This window comes from Arabidopsis thaliana, chromosome 3, assembly GCF_000001735.4.
Source record: "Arabidopsis thaliana chromosome 3, partial sequence".
Lineage (NCBI taxonomy): Eukaryota > Viridiplantae > Streptophyta > Magnoliopsida > Brassicales > Brassicaceae > Arabidopsis > Arabidopsis thaliana.
This window is the reverse complement of record NC_003074.8, coordinates 18,797,406-18,820,862: the sequence shown is the minus strand read 5'-3', so window position 1 is coordinate 18,820,862 and position 23,457 is coordinate 18,797,406. Positions and strand designations below refer to the sequence as shown.

Below are 23,457 nucleotides of genomic sequence, written 5' to 3'. Positions count from 1 at the left end.
CACATGATTTTTAAATTCAACTTAATGGACGTTATAAATAAATATAAAATAGTATTCAAGAGTTATGAACATATATATGCATATAGTTTAGGCATACCCGTATACCACAAATAGTGGAAGGTAGTGGCAAATATAAAACAACGTCGCTTTAATATTCCTCAAATTTTTATTTTACAATTGTCCTCAATTAAGTTACAAGTCGCCGACAAAAAAAAAGGTTACAAGTCAATACGGCTTGAAACGATGAAGTCAACACAGCATGATCCATGCATTCATGTACGTATAGATTTTTTTTACGAACATGTACGTATAGATTACATGCGTTTATTAACACGTATGCATAAATTACGAACACATGTATTCGCAACTTATTACGAAACCGGAGACAAAAATACTTGGTTTAACGCAACAAAAATTTTGATAGTAGCTTTGTGACTTTTGCCATGTTGTTTGAGATCGTACGAGATTGATTTAGGCGGGACGTAGTCACATAGATGTGGGTATTATATTGTTGGGTTCGGTTTGAGCTACAATATAAATTTCGTGTTTCTGGTTATTCTGTTCACATGATTTGAGTTTGGTTCTCAATTTGGATTCCAAGATAATTAAATATTAAAATTCATTTAAAATATTTACAAGTAATTAATTATCTTTACATTGTATTGTTATAACAAAATATCTATCTTTGGTATATGAGAAAATATGGAGTTTGGAATTTATAATAATAAAGGAAATAATCGATTCCATTTGGTTGGATTACACAGTTAAGTTTTTGTGTTTCTTTTGTTATATGTATATGAGTAAATCAAAAAGACAATTGATTGAAGTGTAAACATATTTCGTTATGACCCCCCCAAAAAAAAAAAAAACAAACAAACAAAACAATTTTCGATATAGTTTTTGGTTCTGGATTAGGTTTATTTGATCATAATTACATGCATCATTTCTTTGATTACTATGAAGATTTTCTTACCAATTAAAATTTCGAATTCATATCTCTTGATTATTAAATTAAATACGAGTGTGAATATCCGTTTATCGATCACTCCAATCATGATTATGATTCTTGTGCTAATCCAGCAAATTATTAACAAGAGTATTGAGAAAAAAACGAAAATAAGAAAAGGGAAAGAGTAGTGACCCATGGAGTATGTGAATAATTATCAAAGAGAATAAGAGATGACAACCAAAAGGTTGTGGAATAATGGTCCCTGCCAGCTTTCTCTCACAATCAATATCGACCCTATTTGGATTTTCTGGATATTCGTTAAAATTTGCGATAACGATTGTGAAAAATATTTTATTTGTTAGCTGATCTCAATATTATGTTCCAGGTATTTGCATAATCTTCTGTTTAAAGCATATTTTGTCTTTCTTTTTGTTTCGTTTCTCTTAACTATATATTATCGCGGATATATGATAACAATGATATATCACAAAACAATTGTCTGGGACCATTTTGAATAAACTTTTTCTCAAACATTACGGGACACTGGACTCGAACCTTAAATACGATTTTACAGCGTCACTAGTTGAGATTACTAGCATAAAGCATAAAGGACCCGTTCAAGCTATTTATACAAAGTTACAAACTGAATATAGCTTGAAATCCTTTAGAAAATTTTGGAATTACCGGTTGTTATGTAAATATAGATTTAGTGGTAAACAAATATGTTAATCAATTAGTGGTCAACATATACATAATTCCTTACAGAAAAAACAAACTTAAGAGAAGTTAACATATCCATATATGGGTATGCTATACCTTTCACGTATGCTATACTAGAGACTAAAGAATAGTTATGTGATGTCGATAAATGAAATTCACACGCGTGGTAATAATTATGGGACCGTATGTTACGATCACTGCAAATATCATTCTTGGTTGGTCAACAATAAAAACAAAAACAAGAAAAAAAGAAAACGATTTTTCTTGGATTCCATTCAATGATCTAAAATGCATAGATCTTTTGGGTTACAGTTTCGAAGTCCTCTACAAGCGTGTAACCATCTGCAACTATTAAATTGCTTTCTTTAATGCATCTTTAACATATTTATTGTTAGTTGGAATTTAATAAGAGCGAACTTGTAACATTACAATATTTATATTAGATACTAGTATGTGATTATTCCAAATACATACTTTGGATGTTTAAACTTAATCTTGTTTCTTCCTACGTATAAATATTAATCATCGAGGTAAAAAAAGTTTTGTCTTATTTTCGCGATGCATGAAGGATAAACCTAATGACTTTAATTTTTTGAAAATGTAACCCTTTTACTCATAGATTAATTACCGTATGTTTTTGTTGCCATAATGACAGCCTCTACAACTGTGATAGTCAATTTTTTCTGCAAATATTAAATTAGGAATTCAATGCTACTATCAATAGAAGAAACAGCTGAGTATTACATTTTAATTTAAAGACAAAATTTTTGAAAAATGTTATAATTTCTAACAATATTATTAAAATATGATGCCTATAATGTATTTCCTATGTTCTTAAAATATTTTTTTTTATATTTAGTTATAAATACATTATGAACCAATAATAGTTGGTGAATTCAAATATCTCCATTAATATTTTTTGAAATCTACAAATTATTAATATTTAGTCAATAACAATGCATAGAAAGTTCCAAAAAAAATTTTGTTAACAGAAACTTCCAAATTTTTTTTTTTTATGGAACAAGAAATAACAGATAGAAAACTATTTTGTTGTGGAATGGAAGTAGTAATATACATTAAGCAAATTTTAAAAAATTATATAAGCCTATACGCGCTCAAAGTATGTTATCTAGTAGGTGTAATTAATAATGCATGGTGCGATTCAGAATTGGGACAACAATGAAAACGGAATTAAAATATTAACTTTAAAATAAATAAAAATTTGAGTAAATGTGTTTTCTGACTATTGAGGGGCAAAAAAAAGACAATGCCAAAAGTCTACGGGTTTGACTGTCCAGTTCGGTAATAATCTAATAACTCTGTCTTTGACCGCACGCTCGTGTAGGGGTCCTTCTGACATTTTCACTGTTCTACCCCTACTCGTGAGCCCACCCTTTTCCCATATCCTAAGGGTAATTTTGGAAATCCCAATTTAAACCGATTGAGACCGTACCGGACTTCCTGGGATTCTGCTGGAGCATTTATCAAAAATTATTAGCACGAATGGGTTTATTAATTTAAAAACTCACAACTTGATCAGATAAAATTTCATAAACACTTTTACGATGGATTCGTACGATCTATCTAATGACTTTTTTTTTTCTACCACGGTGGATGAAAGTTATAGTACTATTAGCCAGAGACAATTGATTATAGATATATCCATTAATCCATGATATTTATGATATAAATAGCTGTTAAACTATTTCAGCATCGCAGCTTTCTGCAACTTTTGTTTTTAATTTAAGAGTTTAATAAATAAAAGTATTAAAAGGAGCATAACGAGGCAACAAAAGTAATGAACACGGAGAAACAAAAGCCATGAAGCTCATTGGTTAGGTTTAAGCTTAATAAGAAGATTTTATTAAATTTTAATGACGATGATAACAATTATATTTTCTGACTTCTTTAAAACCCCCTCTTACAAACAGAAGCTCCCTTTTTCAGTAGAAGTCCGATTCCCAATCTTAAAGACAAAGCCATTAGAAAGAGAAAGTGAGTGAGAGAGAGAGAGAAACTAGCTCCATGTTCGAAACAGAGCATCATACTCTCTTACCTCTTCTTCTTCTCCCATCGCTTTTGTCTCTTCTTCTCTTCTTGATTCTCTTGAAGAGAAGAAATAGAAAAACCAGATTCAATCTACCTCCGGGTAAATCCGGTTGGCCATTTCTTGGTGAAACCATCGGTTATCTTAAACCGTACACCGCCACAACACTCGGTGACTTCATGCAACAACATGTCTCCAAGTAAACAACAACATCTTCCAAAAACTCAAAAAAATAAATCCTCTGTTTTTGAAATTTGACTAATGTTGTTTATTTTACAGGTATGGTAAGATATATAGATCGAACTTGTTTGGAGAACCAACGATCGTATCAGCTGATGCTGGACTTAATAGATTCATATTACAAAACGAAGGAAGGCTCTTTGAATGTAGTTATCCTAGAAGTATAGGTGGGATTCTTGGGAAATGGTCGATGCTTGTTCTTGTTGGTGACATGCATAGAGATATGAGAAGTATCTCGCTTAACTTCTTAAGTCACGCACGTCTTAGAACTATTCTACTTAAAGATGTTGAGAGACATACTTTGTTTGTTCTTGATTCTTGGCAACAAAACTCTATTTTCTCTGCTCAAGACGAGGCCAAAAAGGTTTTTATTTTTATCTTTTATTTTGCTAAATTTTTTTGTTTATGAATCTTTTGAGTTTCTAACTTTTTTTTTTTTAATTGAACAGTTTACGTTTAATCTAATGGCGAAGCATATAATGAGTATGGATCCTGGAGAAGAAGAAACAGAGCAATTAAAGAAAGAGTATGTAACTTTCATGAAAGGAGTTGTCTCTGCTCCTCTAAATCTACCAGGAACTGCTTATCATAAAGCTCTTCAGGTACATTTATTTTTTTTTGCTGTAAAGTCACAAACTCTCATTATAGGTTTTTAATTTTATTTTATGTGTTAAATAAAATATCTAAAATGGTTGTGTAGTCACGAGCAACGATATTGAAGTTCATTGAGAGGAAAATGGAAGAGAGAAAATTGGATATCAAGGAAGAAGATCAAGAAGAAGAAGAAGTGAAAACAGAGGATGAAGCAGAGATGAGTAAGAGTGATCATGTTAGGAAACAAAGAACAGACGATGATCTTTTGGGATGGGTTTTGAAACATTCGAATTTATCGACGGAGCAAATTCTCGATCTCATTCTTAGTTTGTTATTTGCCGGACATGAGACTTCTTCTGTAGCCATTGCTCTCGCTATCTTCTTCTTGCAAGCTTGCCCTAAAGCCGTTGAAGAGCTTAGGGTAAGATAATTATAACAGCACAAGTTAATTACTACCAAATTGTTACGTATTATATAAGTTATTATAGAATTATTCTATTAGAATATACGATGAAAAAAGTATGTATATTTAATTGTCACTAATTTTATGTTTATTGATTTATACTTTTGAAGGAAGAGCATCTTGAGATCGCGAGGGCCAAGAAGGAACTAGGAGAGTCAGAATTAAATTGGGATGATTACAAGAAAATGGACTTTACTCAATGTGTATGTTACTATCATTCTCATTATTTATTCTATGTTCATATGATTTATGATGAAACCAAAATTATTGATTTTTTTTTTGGTGTGTGTGAAGGTTATAAATGAAACTCTTCGATTGGGAAATGTAGTTAGGTTTTTGCATCGCAAAGCACTCAAAGATGTTCGGTACAAAGGTAAAACTTTACGTACAAAATTTTTAAATAATGAAATCCGGAATATTGAAATCTTATTGGATGAAAAATATTAAAATAATTTACATTTCTTAATGTTGGAAAAAAAGGATACGATATCCCTAGTGGGTGGAAAGTGTTACCGGTGATCTCAGCCGTACATTTGGATAATTCTCGTTATGACCAACCTAATCTCTTTAATCCTTGGAGATGGCAACAGGTAAATAAAAAGTTTCTCTCGTTAACTATCGAAAATTAGTGTATAGTTTTTTCATCTATTGCATGAATAGATACGTCCTACGTGATTTACCTATCTATAGATACTATACGAGAACTATTAATCTGGCAAAAACTTTTTATTATTATTATCTTTCAAGTTAGATCTTAACACGTCATGGATCATTGATCACATGAAAGCATATAAATTAAAAATAAGAGAGAGAAAGAGACGTGTTGGTGTAAGTGTACGTGAAGACAATTAATTAGTAGGATGGTATGTCTTTAATGACGTAGGAGCTGCCTAAATATTCTTATAATCGTGACCGTTGATTTATTATTAGTCACGGCTTTGATACAATTTAAGATTTGACGGACGATGGTACCACGGCTTTGACGGATCTCACACGCCCGATGACTTGTACGTGCGTTAGATTCTGCCACGTTGACTGGTTTTAATACTTAGATTTATAACTCTATTAATTATAACAACTATCAAATCGGCGAATTAGAGAAATATACTATATAGTATTATTATGATTATTATGAGATAATACTTTATGAAATAAGATAATAATGGTAGTCATGATGTTATAGTGAGTGGGGAAGGTAAGAGGTGGTGAGAGATGATTAATGACCCACGTGGTGTGGTGCCAACAAGCACGTGTTCTTCTTCCTTTTTTCTTCCAACTTCTTTTTTTGGGGGTTTATTGTGATCTATAAAATCGGTTTGTCGTTTTTTTTTGTGACGAGCAGCAAAACAACGGAGCGTCATCCTCAGGAAGTGGTAGTTTTTCGACGTGGGGAAACAACTACATGCCGTTTGGAGGAGGGCCAAGGCTATGTGCTGGTTCAGAGCTAGCCAAGTTAGAAATGGCAGTGTTTATTCATCATCTAGTTCTTAAATTCAATTGGGAATTAGCAGAAGATGATAAACCATTTGCTTTTCCTTTTGTTGATTTTCCTAACGGTTTGCCTATTAGGGTTTCTCGTATTCTGTAAAAAAAAAAAAAGATGAAAGTATTTTTATTCTCTTCTTTTTTTTTTGATAATTTTAAATCATTTTTTTTGCCCAATGATATATAAAAATTTGGATAAATAATATTATTGGATATTCGTTTTTTAGTTCGGGTTTGAGAAAAGGGTTTCGACTTTCGAAAGTGGACGATGTATATAGATTGGGAGCTAGGTTGAGTCTTTGGACATTTGTATTGGATGTTGTTGATTATTAGTGTCGACACTATTAAACCTTAAATGGGCTTTCTATAAGGCCCAATTATATTACGATTATAACAAAGTGACAACTTTTACCTCGTTTTTGATCCGAAGCAATAACAAATTGTCAAATACCAAACACAAGAATTATGTAAACACTCGTGTGTGTCTAGTGGGAAATCATTGGGCTGGAGACTGAACATCAGAACACAAGAAACCTGTCAATTATGGATACACCTCCTATGACGGTTTCCAAACTTTATCTTGATTCTTATCGTGTTACATTGACACAAAGAGTTAGGTGTCAAAAGGACTAAATGAATAACAATAGCTCTCAGGATAAGAAGGTTCATAAAATGGTTTCTTTATTTTGAGAAGAAAGAGAGAGGAGCTTTTACTGTTTCTTGGGTCCTATTCCTTTAAATGAGAGGGTTTCGTTTTTACTTCTTCTATCTCATCATCTTTAGGATCCTCTTCTAGACGAGTAAAGTAATCCTCGTTACCAAGCAATGGGTCTCCTCTTTTGAAGACAGGGTCTTTTCCAAGTCCTAGTTCAGGCCAAAGCTTCGGTACTTACAGAAGGATGTAGCGGTATTGATCTGTATGAAGGAGACTCTCTAAAACTTAAGATCATGATTTGAAAACTTACAAAAAAAGGGATTGACTTAATTGTTTTCATCAGTTTTAATAACATGATTTTGAATTTACGTCTTATTGTTTTTTATATGAAAAATACAATTAACAATAAAATTGAGCAAAAAAAAGGGAAAATACAACTAAAACATAAGTAAAAGATAAACTACGGTTTAAGTTGTTTACACAGATGTGTTTTGTATCAAATGAAAGAGACTCTCCATATCATATCTCTTTTACTACCACGTCCCCATTTGGTTAGTCGATTAGAAAAAGTTGAAATAAAAAAAAATAAAAAAAAATAAACAAAAAACTCTTTTAATAAAGTATGATATTGCAAATTCTCAAATTTCATGAAGGTTTTCATCTTCTCTTCTATATTTTTTTTCTCAATGCAATGCATCAACTAATGTTAGCTCGGTTAAAATAGTAAACAGAAGAAATTACACTATAAGAAATATATATACACAACTTTGGAGGAAAAATCATTTTAACAAAATTAAAATAAAAAGTAATACTGAAAATTTTAAGTTTTTTATAGAGTGAAACAAACCATTTTAACAAAAATAAAATAAAAACAATTTTAGTGCATTGCAGACTTTTGCGCAACTAAAGTGTCTTTTTTAAACACATCATAATTTATAAACTTCAAAATTAATATTTTTAATTATTTTCGAGCGTTATATTAACAATTATAGATAAATTATATATATAATTTTATGTAAATATCATTCCATATTCAAAAATAAAACTGAATATATATAATTCACTCATTGTGGACAACTTGCTAGTATATACGTATAAACAGAGTTAAGATTCAAGACACAAAGTACTAGAACGATCAAGAGAGTGTGGAATAAAATTTACCTAAAGGTACTTGATTGAACTCAATTATGTTTGGTCTTGCATCATCTAAAAGCCTTTTCGCATCACCATAAGCAATAATAGAGTGTGAACCATGAAAACGAAGAGAATCATAAAATGTGCATGAATAGCACCAAATTGGATAACATCTGGACTCGGGCAATCGTCAATGTCCCATAACAATGTCGTCTTCGCTTCTGCAATATAGAAAACGAGATGGATGAATACTAAGATTTTATAGTAATTAGTGAAACTATAGAGAAATATAAACTCAATATCCTTAATTACCTTGGTCTTTCTTGGAGGGTCGAAACATGGTTTTCAACAAATTTAGAGACAAATAAACTTTCTCATTTGGATTTGTTTGTTTTTGATTGTGCGTGCTAAGAACCTAAGACCACCTCCAATAATATTTCTATAGGAGTCTTTAAGCATAAAATTCTTACGAAAAAGTTAAAAAATAAATCAAAACTGATAATTAATGTAAGGGACGATCCTTAAATTAAAGTTTTTAGAGTTTGTAAGAGACTCATACGTGTCATTGTACTATTGGGTAGAAAATATGAGGGAAAATAATCTTTTTTTCTTTCCGATGATTGTTGAAGGCAAGAATCTTGAAATTTTAACAAACAATTTGGAGAAAAGAAAGATAGACGGGGTGATTGGATTAGACTTTTAAGACTTTAAGAAGTTTTTAGAAGTTTTAAAAGTTTTTTTAACCCAATCAAACATTTTTGGTTTTCATAAATTTTAAAGCCTTTAAAGTCTTTTTTTCTTAAACTCTTTGTTTTCAATATTTTTTGAAAATCACGTATAGGTGACTTTAGAAATAAAGAAATAAAAAGTTTATAGTTTTTTTCTTCTTCTTTCTAATATGTATATAAACTCTCATAACATTTCACAAATAAATTATTTTTTGAAAAAATCTAATTGATTTATAATTGATTTTTTTCTTGTTCTTTTAAAATCTATTTTCCTATATATTTGGTAGTTATTTTAAAATCGTAATTTATACAAAATTTCCTATGGAATTCATTGATAAATGTTTATAATTACTGTTTAATTTATATTCTTTTAAGATCCACTTATGTATATTAAAGAACATCAAATATTACATTTGATGCAAAAGCAAAGAAATATGAATGTATAAAAAATTTACCATAAAGTTTTTTTGTGTGAATGTAGTTGTTATATCACAGTTCGAGTTATATTTGCTATAATTTATATTATTTAAAATTATAAGTTTTACAGTTACAATTTCTACAGTTTTGGTGTTACCTATCAGATTTTAACCGTTAAAGTCTATACTGTTAAAATTTTTAAAGTCAAAATTTTTATAATCAAAGTTTTTACCGTCAAAGTTCCTACAGCGAAAGTCTCTACAACCAAAATTAACAGTCGTTACCAATCGGCCCTAAAGATAGATAATGATATCTTACCGCTGAAATCTTCTCCCTCGTAATACATGGTTTTGACGGATTGATCGAGACAATTAGAGAGTGATAAAAAAAAATCTGTGGTTGAGTTAGGGTTTAAATACGTAATCAGGTGACACGTTAAATTATCTAATTGTACTTTACCAAAAATTATATAATTGTAATTAATTAAAATGCCAAGAAAAAAGAAAAAAAAAAACAGTGCAGATAGACATATGGTTGATTAACACACTGTATTATCCATTTATTTACAGTGAAATAAAATATGATTAAATAAAACAAAAACAGAAGCCTCCAAATATTTGGAGGCTGATTACGCCAACTAGTCCCCGTGTTCCTCGATTAGGTCGGCCCATCATATTGTTGGATAATTACGGCCCATAAAGTTTTTACTTGATCTGAAATCATCCAAATGAGAAGATTTAGATAATTCATAAATTATATTGATGTTCAATTGTTCATCATACTGCTCTTTTGTTAACAACAATATGGCTTTGAATTTGATTGATTGTCTCTAATTTTGCAGATATTGGAAAGACGAAATGGTTCGATATTTTGAAGTATAGGTTTATTCACATGAACACCCTCGGTGATGAAATCGAGACTTACCAACCAAAAGCCCTTGTTTATTGATTTTCGTGGTTTGGCCCGCAAGTATTTTTTTTCTTTTCTGGTTAGCCGAATAATATTCAGAAAACGAGGAAAAGCATTGAGATTTTTTTGTTTTAACTAACTAAAATTTGGATGAGAAAGTGAGTTAGCTGGTCAATAAAAGGTACAAAAGTTTAGTGTTTGGACAGGCCACTTGTCATTTGAAAAGTCTCTTTCTGTTTTGTATGAGATAATCGTCACCAAATATATATTTTTCTTACTGACTTAATAATTTCTGTTTAACTGATTCAAATAGTAAATATATTTTGGTTAATTAAAGGTTCAAACGAAAATAAGTGTAAAAAGCTAAGGAGGAGACAAAAATAGGTAAATTTTAGTTGGTAAGAGTTGAAACTAAAAATTAGTATTTAAAAAAAAAAGCAAAGAATGTGACAAAAATGGTAAATATATAGAGAGACTTTCTTGGGGATGACTCAATGCCACTCTTTGTTCATACATAAGAAACCCCACCGATGACTTGGATAGAAAGAAAAGACAAATCAAACCCTTTCATTCTTACTCATGTCCTTTTCATACACCACTCATTCTCTCTCTCTCTCTATCTATTTTCTCCAAGTCCACTTGCAGATAGGTGCAATGGTTAAACACTAAAGTGGGATTGCCATTTTCAAAGACAAGTCCTTTTCAAAAATATCATCTTCTTCATTCTCCTTGTTGAAATCATTACCAATTTAGAACAGTCCATGGCACTTTGTAGTAAAAAATGTCAAAAGTGAAAATCAAAAGTAGACTTGGGCCAGGGACCATATACCATGTTTAGTAATGTAATTTAGATATTTAAGTTATAAGTAGTGGAGAAGTAGGCCTTTTGACGCGGATACAACGATGAAATGAAAAGAGTGATGTCTCAAAGAGTCAAGTGTCGTTCCCATGTGCTTTTTGTTCGCTATTGCTCTTTTCTATTTCATTCGCTTTAGGTTTTTAGAAATTGCAAAGTCACAAAGAGCTTCCACACTCAAACCTCAAATAAGCAAATTCTCGAACTATGCGTCGTGTATGAATGATAATTCATAAAACTTGGTTTGTTATTGAAAGACTTTTAAATTCTATAATCCTCTTTGGACTCTTTTCTTGTTTCTTCTTTGCTTGTGTTTTTTTTTTGGTATTTTTGTGTAATTTTTAGCTTTTGGCTAATGGCTACTACATTTTCTTCGTCAAAGTTCGTCCACCAACAACAGATACTAGTAGAGCCCGCCACAAATCGCTTTTGCTCCATTGTATATGGGCCTACTTACGGACCCACAAGCCGTCCTCCACAACACTAACGTTGAGATAAAAAAGACATGCGTATACAAATAAAACATGTCTATTGTTTAATTTTTGCTTGCTCAAGTCATATTCAAGATGTTAGCTTAACTTGTCGAAAGGTTTTTTTACAAAAGTAACTGAAACTAAACCAATGAAGTCACTGAAATTTGTTAACCAAAGTCCAATTTAACGACCCTTTTAGTTGATAAGAAACAGCTTTGAAAAACCTTGACCTTTGCGGCTTGAAAGCAGAAGATAATAACCTAATTCTTTTTACTTTTCTTACATCAATCTTTTTACCTTTATAATACTGTTAGTTAAAATGAAAAAAGACAGAAAAGTTGCAGGCGACATGCAGGTGACAAGTAGCAGAAGACAGTTGTCGACGTGTCACATTCACCATTTCAGCCAAAGCCATTGATCTGATTCTAGACGGTGGAGATGAGGTCACACTCTTCGATACGTAACTGCCGATACATGACGTCATCGTGTCTGTGGGTCCCATAAGTGAGATATCGTTTTACTCTCTCTTTTTTTTCATAACGTCAACTCTTTTTTTTACCCATATTAACAGAGTGGTAATAATTATTTAACAAAAAAAAACCTATGTATTTTTTATTTTTTGGTCAAAAGGTTTCTGAATAAATTTGTAAGATTATACGAAACTACAAATTCATGAGATATAGAAATTATTCAATTGATATTTTGATAAATTACATTTCTATTATTAAATTCTTGAAAATAATTAAATACAAAACTGAGTTTTTTAGTAAACTATGTTAGTTAGTTTCTTCATTTTTTGTTGTTGTTGTTGGTTTTATAGTTTCTTCATTTCTTGCAGTTAATAACGTAATTTTGTACTTTTAAACTAAAGTGGTAATTGATTAAAAATACAGTACTCGAAAATGATAAATCGGATGACAAAAAAAAAGAAAATGATAAATCAAAATGAAAATACTCACTTTCTTACTTTTTTCTTCCTACTAAAATCTCTCCGGTTTCATTCATATCCCTCTCTCTCTCTGGGCCTTACTCAATCACCACCAAATAACAGACAAAAAAACGCCTTCATCGCCGGCGAAAGTGAGTCGGAGAATGGCGTATATGTGCACCGACAGCGGAAACTTAATGGCTATAGCACAACAACTCATCAAACAGAAGCAGCAACAACAATCACAACATCAACAACAAGAAGAACAAGAACAAGAACCCAACCCCTGGCCCAATCCATCCTTCGGGTTTACTCTTCCCGGTTCGGGTTTCTCCGACCCGTTTCAAGTAACCAACGACCCAGGTTTTCACTTTCCACACCTGGAGCATCATCAAAACGCAGCCGTCGCTTCCGAGGAGTTTGACTCCGACGAGTGGATGGAGAGTTTGATCAACGGTGGAGATGCGTCACAAACCAATCCAGACTTCCCAATCTACGGCCATGATCCATTCGTCTCATTCCCGAGTCGACTCAGTGCTCCTTCATATCTCAACCGAGTCAACAAAGATGACTCAGCGAGTCAACAACTCCCTCCGCCACCAGCTTCCACCGCTATATGGTCTCCATCTCCGCCATCACCACAACATCCTCCTCCTCCCCCGCCGCAGCCGGATTTTGATCTAAACCAGCCGATTTTTAAAGCTATCCACGATTATGCACGTAAACCGGAAACTAAACCGGACACACTAATTCGGATCAAAGAATCCGTGTCCGAATCAGGCGACCCGATACAACGAGTCGGGTATTACTTCGCAGAAGCTCTGTCTCATAAAGAAACAGAGTCTCCGTCGTCATCGTCGTCGTCATCCCTAGAAGATTTCATTCTCTCATACAAAACCTTAAACGACGCATGTCCATATTCAAAGTTCGCTCATTTAACAGCGAATCAAGCAATTCTCGAAGCTACGAATCAATCAAACAACATTCACATAGTCGATTTCGGGATTTTTCAAGGTATTCAATGGTCTGCTCTGTTACAAGCTTTAGCGACCCGTTCTTCTGGTAAACCCACCCGGATCCGGATTTCGGGTATACCCGCTCCGTCTCTAGGAGACTCACCGGGACCGTCTCTGATCGCTACGGGAAACCGTCTCCGTGATTTCGCGGCGATTTTGGATCTCAATTTCGAGTTTTATCCGGTTCTGACTCCGATTCAATTACTAAACGGGTCAAGTTTTCGGGTTGACCCGGATGAGGTTTTGGTTGTGAATTTTATGCTTGAGCTTTATAAGCTTCTAGATGAAACAGCGACGACTGTTGGTACGGCGCTCCGGTTAGCTAGATCGTTAAACCCGAGGATTGTGACGCTTGGAGAATACGAAGTCAGTTTAAACCGGGTTGAATTTGCTAACCGGGTTAAGAACTCTCTCCGGTTTTATTCCGCGGTTTTTGAATCGCTTGAACCGAATTTGGATCGAGATTCGAAAGAAAGGCTGAGAGTGGAGAGAGTGTTGTTCGGTAGGAGGATTATGGATTTGGTCCGATCAGATGATGATAATAATAAACCGGGAACCCGGTTTGGGTTAATGGAGGAGAAAGAACAATGGAGAGTGTTGATGGAGAAAGCTGGATTTGAGCCGGTTAAACCGAGTAATTACGCGGTTAGCCAAGCGAAGCTGCTACTATGGAACTACAATTATAGTACATTGTATTCACTTGTTGAATCGGAGCCAGGTTTCATCTCCTTGGCTTGGAACAATGTGCCTCTCCTCACCGTTTCCTCTTGGCGTTGACTACTTGGTCCGATAAGTTAATCTAGTATTTTGAGTTAGCTTTTAGAATTGAATTGTTTGGGGTTAGATTTGGATGTTTAATTAGTCTCTAGCCTATTCTCTTACTCTTTTTTATCTAGTGCTTGGAGTGATGATGGTTTGTCGTTTATGTTCATTTGTAATATATATTGTATGTAACATTTGACTAGATTTCTTTGGTATAAACGAAAGAAGCTAAACCAAATTCATGTGAATGAAAAAAACACTAGAATTAACCCCTGAAATTGAGGAAAGGAGGTGATGAAGTTTGATTTTGAAATGAGAGTATTATGGTCCCATAAAAGAGACTGAAATTTGAATTGCACTAAGATCTTTCACTAACACACCATTTCTTCTCCCTTTTCATCATTTTGTCTCCACTTTTTCTTGCCTAATATAGTTTTGTTTACTTCATGAAAATTATATACCAATGTTTTCTGTACCATTCACTGAATAATAAAATAGGAGCATAATTATTTGTCAGTGAAGTAAAAGCCAAAAATACGAAGGCGCACTGACAAGTATTTCAATCTTTCTGTGTCAGTCTTGTTTCTCTTTGTTCGAACTTCAAACGTGCCACTATGACGTCAACTCTCGAATTTCTTCTTCAGTGGTCTTTTGGTCCCCATTTCCTATATCTCTCAGCCACTACTCTGACTCTGTCTGTGAGTCTGATAGTAAATTTTACTTCCCTAACGAAGATAAAAGCCCACTCTGTTTATGCTTGGCCCAAAATAAACAGGCCTAATCTCTGTCCCATTCCTTTATTTATATTAGCCACAAACAAAAACAATACATAGAAGTATTTTGCAAATAACCCAACCAAGTCTTGACTCTTCACAGCTAATTGCTTACAATTTGCCAGCTTGATTTTTCATTTTTTAGAAAATCATGGTTAGGAATCCAACATCTATAAGTGTGATGATACCTGAAATAAAAATTAAAAAAAAAATGATCTAATCCACTCATTTTAAGTGCTTTTGAATTAGAAATCGAAAATGATATAGACTATAAAGTAATATATAGATCAATCCATTTATAACTAATTGATTTTGAGTTAGAAACTTCTAAACTTCACATACATCATAAAATTAAAAGTAAATCGTTTCATTTACAAATAACTAAAGTATTGGTGGAAACTAACACCTTTGGATATCGAGCAGACTATGTATGATATGAAATTCAACTTAGACGATGAAATTGCAAGCCATGAAATAATGTTTACCGGTTTCTCTAAGAAAAAAGGTTCAAGCAATGATGCGTTGATATTTTCCTATAATGAGATGAAACTGTTTTTTTGACCAATCATTCATGAGCGGAGTCGCATCACGACGACGTGTGGGATAAACAATGTTCAATGGAACTTCCAAGCACATGATTGACAACCTTGGTCCTTTGACTGCACGTTACCTCATATGTAAATAGATATTAATACAACATTTTATGCCCATATTTGTCGACATATCACTGAGTTAGTAGTATGTTTGATGGTAAGCAATAGAACAAGAAATAACAGAGGACAAATGGATAGTTTCTCACGTGCCTCCATGTGATCTTTAACTCCTTCAAGATACGAAGATCAACAACATTTTGCCAATGAATGATAATCTACAACATTATTTTTTTTGGTTCTATTATAAAACACTTTTTGCTAGAATCTCTCGGTCAAATATTCGTATATAGAATATAGTCATATAGATCAAGCTTGATGGATCTATGAGTTGGACATTAATAATCTCATTCCAACTTCTTATCCTATATATAACTCAATGGCTTAGATCTCTCATTCTATATGCCATTGAGTAAAAACATAAATGGCACGCTTAGAAATGCACAACTCCATGAATGGTGCTGCTAGAATCTCTTTTTCTAACGAGTTTGTCGAGATCAGATCGGAGAAGAGTAATGCTAAGAGCAACAACATCAACTCGAGAAGCTCTTTCTCCATGCCCTCAGCTGATTTCGCTTTCTCAGTCACCGATTACTCGATGATTCCCGCCGATGAAATCTTCCTCAAAGGAAAGATTTTACCTTTTAAGGAGACCAGTCACGTCCATAGGACCTTAGGAGAAGAGCTTCTTACTGAAGAGGAGGGTTCTATGGTCGATGGTAACACTTTCTCCCTCAGGCCAATATTGTTGTCTTCTTCATCCTTTTCCACAAAGGGCACGTGGAGGGAGCTTTTGGGACTTAAGAGGACCCATGTTAGATCTAAGAAGACTGATAAAGTCAATGAGGAAGTGTTAAGTCAAGATCACAAAATAATCTCAGGTATACAAACAAAAACAATCCTCTGTTTTGAAATTTTTATTCTTCTTTGGATAACCGGAGATTCCCAAACCAATACTAATATGAGCTAGTGAAAATCTTTTGGACTGATCAGGAAATGTTGCAACGAGGGAGTGTCAAGTTGCAGATACAAGATGAAGAAAGTTTAGAGCTCCCACTTTGGTTTCTAGAAATTAATTTAGATTATTTATGATAATCTAGATTGACTGTATCTAAAAGGTCTTTGGACAAAGATGGTTCCAAGTTACAACAACTCTTCTCGCTCACGTGTTTTGTTGTTCTTGTAAGTTTTTGTTTTGTTTGTGGAATCAATCATTTTGTGGAACATCTCTATTTTTTAATGCCAGTGAAGATTTGTGTGTAATACTTTTTCTTTTTATTCACTTTTAGTTATAAGTTGTCTGCATGCACTTGTCTCACGTACCACTTATTATCATATATTCATATCGACCAATTAAACTTCTTTTCCCACTTTAATTTGATGGTTTAGTGTATTTAGCATAATCAAAATAGTATGTGCGTGAGGACTTGTTCTGAAGTATTTATTCCTCTCATTCGTTGAAAATGAAGTTGAAGAACACTTGTTTTTTTTGTTATGAATGTTAATATCATTAAAAATGAAAAGGTTTGGCTTTACAAAGTAGGAGCCCTTAAATTTGTATCCTTGGCAAAAAAGATAAAACAAGGAGACAAAATAATTAGGAAAATGGATGAAAGAGATTCATCGTATCCAAAGTTGCATCAAGTTGCGGAATCGTTTGCGCTTATGTCTTGCAGTGATTATGTTTCTTGTTACTCGATCTATGCCCTTGAAGATGATAACCGGAGGAATAGAAACCTGATTGTGAACACTTGTTTATCAGATGATCAAAGTATATAGAAACATGGTACTTAATTACTAACACAGTGACTACTCTCGTTATAAGTAGTTATCAACTTATCATTGGTGATGTATATGATGATGCACTTTAAATAGGTAATGAAACATATAGGACCTGAGTCAAAAAAATGTACTGCATTGTTTGAACAAATGTACTAAGATCAAAATGTATATCATCATCAGTTCATCACCATATTTCGAAAAGAACAATACTTATAAATTTTCTGTTTAATTACTTAATCAATAAAAGATGCGTATGGTATTAGAAACAAGCTTTTGTCAATTGTGAACAAGCAAAGAAAGATCCAATTCTAATAGAATTCAGTTTCTCGAAATTTTGTATATAAATAATAATGTAAGGAAGATATATGATCATATGAATGGGCTCAGAATAATTTTAAAGGGACTTGTTGTTCTGTGGAACACAAGATTGACAAAGGAATCTCTATATTGGGCCCGTAGAGTCCAACTCATAAAAACGAACAAGTGGAGAAAAAGACTCCAGCTCTCTTTACCACTTATTGACAAAAACAAAAAAGAAGAAACAAGAAAAGAGTAAAATCTTTGCCTCGTGGGTTTTAGTGTACATTCTCGCATCTTTGTGTTGTGTCAGTTTCTTTAACCGATCAGTACAGTACGACAGTTTTAAACATTTTAATCATAACCTCTGAATTTTCTCGTTGAATCTTGAGTTCTAGTATTTTTAAAGTAAGAGTGATAATAATGACAAACAAAAAAAAGTACTCCGTAGAAAAGGAGAGACCAAAATTAAAGGAGGAAAAAGTTAATAATAAAGCCATTCTTGGTTTAGGAAATTAAGAGAGTTATGTAATAATGGCAGAGTTTGGTATGAAAAGATTTGTGATTGACCATTTCTTTACTCGTAGAAAGCGACCCGGAAATAAACACCAATCATATCTATCTGTATTTTTTATTTTTTTAACAAATAATTCTGATCTTTAGATCCATTTTTTGGTCCAGGAGTAGCTTTAACTATGTAAATCATTTTTCTTACAGAGATTTAAATGACTCAACTTCATTCTAACTTCATTTTTCTAAACAAATAAGTTCTGATCTTTAGGTCCATTTTTTGGTCCAGGACTAGTTTTTAAAGACCGTAAATCATTTCTCTTACAGAGATTTAAATGACTCAACTTCTTCTTCTTCTTCTTCTTTTTTTTGGTTGTTGCTAATCGAGTATAAATTATAGGCGTTAGGTACACCAACCATATCTAATATCCATGTTATATTAGATAGATAAATTAGGAAAATAAAATAATACAACTCAAAATAGTTACTTTGTTGAAAGAAATTGAGAGGGAAAAACTGGAAGTGTATATTTAAGCTATTTTATTTTTAAAAAATATATAATTTCAAATAGCTAAATTTGTAAAATGCAAGGAGATAGTACAATATTTTAGTTTAATAACTTGTAAAGCACAAACAAGTTCGTAGTTAATCACTAGAGTAGCACCTACAATCCAATCCAAGTGAGAATAAAATAGTAACTTTTTTACTGAAAAAGCCTGATCAATAAACAGTTATATTCCTTTACCACGTCAGCCGTGACCCTTTTTTGTTCTGCTCTACACTCTCTTTTCATTGTTAAAAAAAAAAAATCAAATACTGTATGATAATTGATACATAGAAATAATAGAAGCTATTTAGTTTTCAGTAACAATTATAATTACTCTTAGAGTTATAAACTTATAGTTTATTAATCGAGAAAAACACGAATCTAATTAATTACCTCAAGGAAGTACAAACAAAAGTTGAATTACATGTTATTGATTATTCGAGAGAAAGATATCTACATTTGGATTTTGTTAAAAGAAAAATCAAAGCAAAGATTATTACAGAAGAGAAATAATAAGTACTTTGGTGAAAACAATGATCATCATTATCATCATCGTCTTCTTCATGGATTCAATTTAACCCACTCGTATCTTCCTCCACCAAGTGGCTCATCTTTCTCGAAATCGAAGTTATACCTAACAACAAATTCATTATCAGTTTCAAAAATTCGATTAAAAGATTTGAATCAAAAAAAAAAAACTTACTTCATAGAACATTCCAACAACTTATTCCGAAGATCTTTCTCCGCCACCTGAAAAAAGTCTTCTAACTCAGCTTCCTTCACCGTCTCATGGAGACTCTTCCTTAACCTGCGGCGAGACTCTACATCTTCAACAGCCACCGAAGAAGAATCCATGTTCATCGATTCCTCACTATACACAAAAAAATCAAAGACATTTTATAGAAATGTTTGTTACTGATTCAAAATTTTAATATCTGTAACAAATTAAACAAACCTCTTATTCAAATCATCGTAAATCCACGACGTTTCTGTTTCACGATCGTCACCGTTATTTTCCTGGAAAAACGAATTCAAAAATTTCAAAATCTGTAAATCAAAATTCAGTTTCGATAAATAATGCTTTCGTTGTCACCTCAAGATCTACAAATTCGATTCTCCGTTTCGATTTCTCTTCCGATGTAGAACAACACGAAACCGACGAATCTTCTTCTTCGATTTGACACTGTTCTTCAACCGGAGGAGAATCTCGCCGTCGTACTATAACAACACTCGTCTCCGACGCTCCTGCTGAATTTCTCGCCACAATTCCACCGCGATTCGTCGCCTGTACACACGGAGACAGAATTATCCTAGATTCCACTAAATCCACTTCCTCCTCCATCTTCCTTCGTTTCACCGTCGTCGTCGTAACTCCATTCTCTTCAACCACATCTCGTTCTCTTCTCCTAACCGCCGCCATAATCTCCTACGACGTCACCTTCCAGATCTCTATCTCTCTCTAAAATCACTCGTTATGTGTGCGTGTTTGTGTTTCTCTCTCTTTCTCTCTACTAGAGAGTCTCTAGCTCGCGTACCATTTGGGTTATTCTGTTATAAGATGGTGACGATCTTCGTTTTGATCGTAATTTGTTAACGGCCACGATTAACTCTTGTCATTTTCATATAAAGCCTCGTGTGAAGTAGGAATAGTAATTCTTTTAATATGTAACGGAGAATTTGACGGCGCCGTTAAAAATCGAGTATTTTATACCTTACACGATTGATACGTGTCTTTTATTCGTTACGATTACATTAATAGTTTCAAAGTTTACAAAATCAGTGCAATTAGTGCATATCTAGTTACTTTAGAATGATAAATTTTTTTGAATTCAAATTTTTTTGAATTAATATGTTGTTTTTATTTATTTTAATATAATTGGCTGGCTTTTCCAATAAATCAACGAGAATGAAAATAATTATTGTGGATATTAAGATAAAACTGTTTATTTTTTGTTATAATAATTACGAATTTATATTATAAAGATAACAATAATACCATCAAATTATCATATTAATTCACAGACGATCAAATAGATAAAAAAATGTGTGTAAAGCAATATAATGTATATGCAACATGGAATTTGACAACGATGTTATAGATCGAGTATCTTATACCTTTACACGATCAACATATGTCTTTTATTCGATGTGATTACATTAACGGTGTCAACGTTTACAGAATCAGTGCATATCTACGACTACGTTAACGGTGTCAACGTTTACAGAATCAGTGCATAATTTTTTTTTTAGAATGGTAAATAGAATTTGAATTCAATTTTTTAATTAATATGTTTTCTGTTTTTTAAAATAATTGGTTGGTGTTTCCAATGAAATAGAATGAGAATAATTATCGTGGATTTTAAAAATAAATTTAGATTTGATAATTTTTTGTTGTAATAATTGCGAATTTAGATTATAAAGACAATAAAAATCTTAGATTTATAGAGAAAAATGACAATATCATCCAATCATCTTAAATAGATTAAAAAAAATGTGTGTAAAGCAATGTAATGTTGTCACGTTACATTATTAGTGATAATATGTGTTTCTGTGTTAAGATCTTATCAGTATTTGACAATGTAGTTGTGTATAGTTTTTCAATGCATAGTCGTAATATTTCAATTTTGTGAGGGGGTCGACCGTACACATATCAAAATAAGGTATAAAATACATTAAGTCTAAAATACATTAAGTCTAGGGCCATGACGTATTTAACGGTTAGGTGATAATGAAATCAATGCTGCGACATGCTGTTTTGTTGTGGCAATACAATACGTACACAAACATATTCACATGCTTAAATATTACTACTAATTCACACAGTGAATTAAATACTACTAGTTCATATCGCATACATTTCGTTGGTAAAAATAAAAGAATTTTTTTCCATCATCATTTTCGTCTTATATTGAATTTTTTCTTTTTTTTTAATGCCGTCGTTCTGTATCGATTCTTGAGTTCACACAAGACAGTGTCTGCGCATATCCATCATACCATTCAATTTAATAATGTGCCCACGAGCTGCATACTCAATCATTACTAAACTGTCTCTCTCTTTTTTACACTCACTATAACAATGTGTAAGTATATATACATACTTATGAGATATTCAAAATAAAATAGTGAGCTAAACATATAATGTAGTTTAAAAATTCGCATAATATATGTTGTTGACTTCAAAAGAACAAAGATTATCATAACAATTACTACGAAAATAAAATTATCATATATCTATGTATACATCCGTAGTTCTTAATTATGAAAACTTAAACGCTAGTACCAACAAATGAATCCCTAAGTTTTAAAATCTCTCAATGAATACATATTGATATTCGTTTTGAAGGATAATTTTCGATTTAAATTGTGATAGTATTTATCGTAAAACATTACTTTTAGATATGTCCCAGTTTTTATCCAAATATACATAAAGACTGTGCCTATCATGAAAAGTGAAATTGCAACACATCTAAATATATCTTTCTAGATGGAAAAGATATCCAATAAAAACGAAAAAGACTTAAGTGAATGCAGACAAGGGCACATGGGATCTTTAGTGATTTGTATTGTGTGGGCACGAAATTTTATAATCCATAAAGTCTATATCATGATCACAATTTGTAATCACGTATAAATGTTACTACAAGTCTCCAAAGCACTTAAACCCTTTAACAAAACAAAAAAAAGTCTCCAAAGCACTTTCTATCGTTTTCTTACAGTTATATCAAAAAGACAGTCACTGATTCAGAGTTTCATAATCATTTACAATTATAGTGTAGAAGAATGCAGTTTAATCTTGAGTACATAAAAATACAGCAAAATGACTTAAAACCGTATATAGTGTAGACCAAAATGCGAAGCAAAATTGCCGTTTCTCCATTTCTAAAATTTGAAGATGGCTTAAGTTTAAAATAGTCGTTAGTATGAGTGTTTGATTAACGAGTAAAGTGATAAGTAGTAAAGTATTATGTTGAGTAAAAAAAAACCTTTAACTTCACATTTTTTTTTGTTACTTGCGTGATCGAGTGTAGTTTTTTTTTTGTTTTTTTTTGGTTATTTTATCTGATCGAAGAATGGAACCTTAGTTATATGACATTTCATAGTTTTGTCTGTTTCTTACGAGATTAACGTAATTTATAAATTCAATTTGTGGGGATCATGTATAGGTGCGAAGCTACCACATGATTCACAACCACTGTTGGATTGTCAAAACAAAAAGATAAAAGAATGATAATTGATGGAGGTGGGTGGACCCAAAGCAAGGCTAAATATATTCCCAACTAAAACATTAATTAAATTGATCAAGCTAAAATGTATATATATTCTGATTTCTCGATCTGATTTACATATGTTTATGCGACCCCAATAATGTCCTTTTATGAATTAGACAAGAGTTCTTATGGTATTTATGTATTTAGTATTTGAAGTTTTGAACATAAAACAAGATCGACTTAATTACCGTAAAAGACAAAACAGAAAAGAAATAAGTTGATAAACTACTAACTATTCAGAGAAAAACAGGATT

General features: G+C 32.3%; 4 protein-coding genes and 1 long non-coding RNA gene across 7 annotated transcripts; 3 read left to right on the top strand and 2 right to left on the bottom strand.

Annotated features, from left to right (window-relative positions):
• Positions 1-3,457: 3,457 nt before the first annotated feature.
• On the top strand, positions 3,458-6,914 carry DWF4 (Cytochrome P450 superfamily protein). Of its 2 annotated transcripts, NM_114926.4 has the most exons (8): positions 3,458-3,915; positions 3,996-4,320; positions 4,406-4,558; positions 4,657-4,971; positions 5,124-5,216; positions 5,308-5,386; positions 5,494-5,603; positions 6,356-6,914. In NM_114926.4, the coding sequence occupies exons 1-8, from the start codon at positions 3,695-3,697 to the stop codon at positions 6,599-6,601; spliced, it is 1,542 nt and encodes a 513-aa protein (NP_190635.1). In that variant the 5' UTR covers positions 3,458-3,694; the 3' UTR covers positions 6,602-6,914. The 2 variants fall into 2 exon arrangements, with proteins under 2 accessions (NP_190635.1, NP_001327730.1); NM_001339479.1 differs by having other exon boundaries at positions 5,494-6,914.
• A 54-nt stretch (positions 6,915-6,968) lies between these two features.
• On the bottom strand, positions 6,969-7,207 carry AT3G08135. The gene has a single exon (NR_141395.1). It is a non-coding gene; the product is annotated as an other RNA (long non-coding RNA).
• Positions 7,208-12,619: 5,412 nt separating this feature from the next.
• Positions 12,620-14,724, top strand: AT3G50650 (GRAS family transcription factor). Its single transcript, NM_114925.4, has one exon. It carries the CDS (start codon positions 12,763-12,765, stop codon positions 14,389-14,391), a length of 1,629 nt encoding a protein of 542 aa, NP_190634.1. The 5' UTR covers positions 12,620-12,762; the 3' UTR covers positions 14,392-14,724.
• A 1,407-nt stretch (positions 14,725-16,131) lies between these two features.
• AT3G50640 (uncharacterized protein) lies at positions 16,132-17,198 on the top strand. Its single transcript, NM_114924.4, has 2 exons — positions 16,132-16,680; positions 16,793-17,198. Exons 1-2 carry the CDS (start codon positions 16,224-16,226, stop codon positions 16,834-16,836), a joined length of 501 nt encoding a protein of 166 aa, NP_190633.1. The 5' UTR covers positions 16,132-16,223; the 3' UTR covers positions 16,837-17,198.
• Positions 17,199-19,267: 2,069 nt separating this feature from the next.
• On the bottom strand, positions 19,268-20,557 carry KRP2 (KIP-related protein 2). 2 transcript variants are annotated; one of them, NM_114923.4, is made up of 4 exons: positions 20,029-20,557; positions 19,891-19,952; positions 19,639-19,806; positions 19,268-19,569 (listed from the first exon to the last, which is right to left on the bottom strand). In NM_114923.4, the coding sequence occupies exons 1-4, from the start codon at positions 20,353-20,355 to the stop codon at positions 19,497-19,499; spliced, it is 630 nt and encodes a 209-aa protein (NP_190632.1). In that variant the 5' UTR covers positions 20,356-20,557; the 3' UTR covers positions 19,268-19,496. The 2 variants fall into 2 exon arrangements, with proteins under 2 accessions (NP_190632.1, NP_001326590.1); NM_001339478.1 differs by having other exon boundaries at positions 19,268-19,806.
• Between the last annotated feature and the right edge of the window lie 2,900 nt (positions 20,558-23,457).

Bases quoted from the DNA above. Each gene is read 5' to 3' on its own strand.
- AT3G50640 (NM_114924.4), top strand. From the start codon at position 16,224: ATGGCACGCTTAGAAATGCACAACTCCATGAATGGTGCTGCTAGAATC. The intron at 16,681-16,792 runs GTATACAAACAA...TGGACTGATCAG, and splicing joins AGATCACAAAATAATCTCAG to GAAATGTTGCAACGAGGGAG.
- AT3G50650 (NM_114925.4), top strand. From the start codon at position 12,763: ATGGCGTATATGTGCACCGACAGCGGAAACTTAATGGCTATAGCACAA.
- KRP2 (NM_114923.4), bottom strand. From the start codon at position 20,355: ATGGCGGCGGTTAGGAGAAGAGAACGAGATGTGGTTGAAGAGAATGGA. The intron at 19,807-19,890 runs GTTTGTTTAATT...TTTTGTGTATAG, and splicing joins TACGATGATTTGAATAAGAG to TGAGGAATCGATGAACATGG. The intron at 19,570-19,638 runs GTAAGTTTTTTT...ATTTGTTGTTAG, and splicing joins TTGTTGGAATGTTCTATGAA to GTATAACTTCGATTTCGAGA.
- DWF4 (NM_114926.4), top strand. From the start codon at position 3,695: ATGTTCGAAACAGAGCATCATACTCTCTTACCTCTTCTTCTTCTCCCA. The intron at 5,217-5,307 runs GTATGTTACTAT...GTGTGTGTGAAG, and splicing joins AAATGGACTTTACTCAATGT to GTTATAAATGAAACTCTTCG. The intron at 5,604-6,355 runs GTAAATAAAAAG...TGTGACGAGCAG, and splicing joins ATCCTTGGAGATGGCAACAG to CAAAACAACGGAGCGTCATC.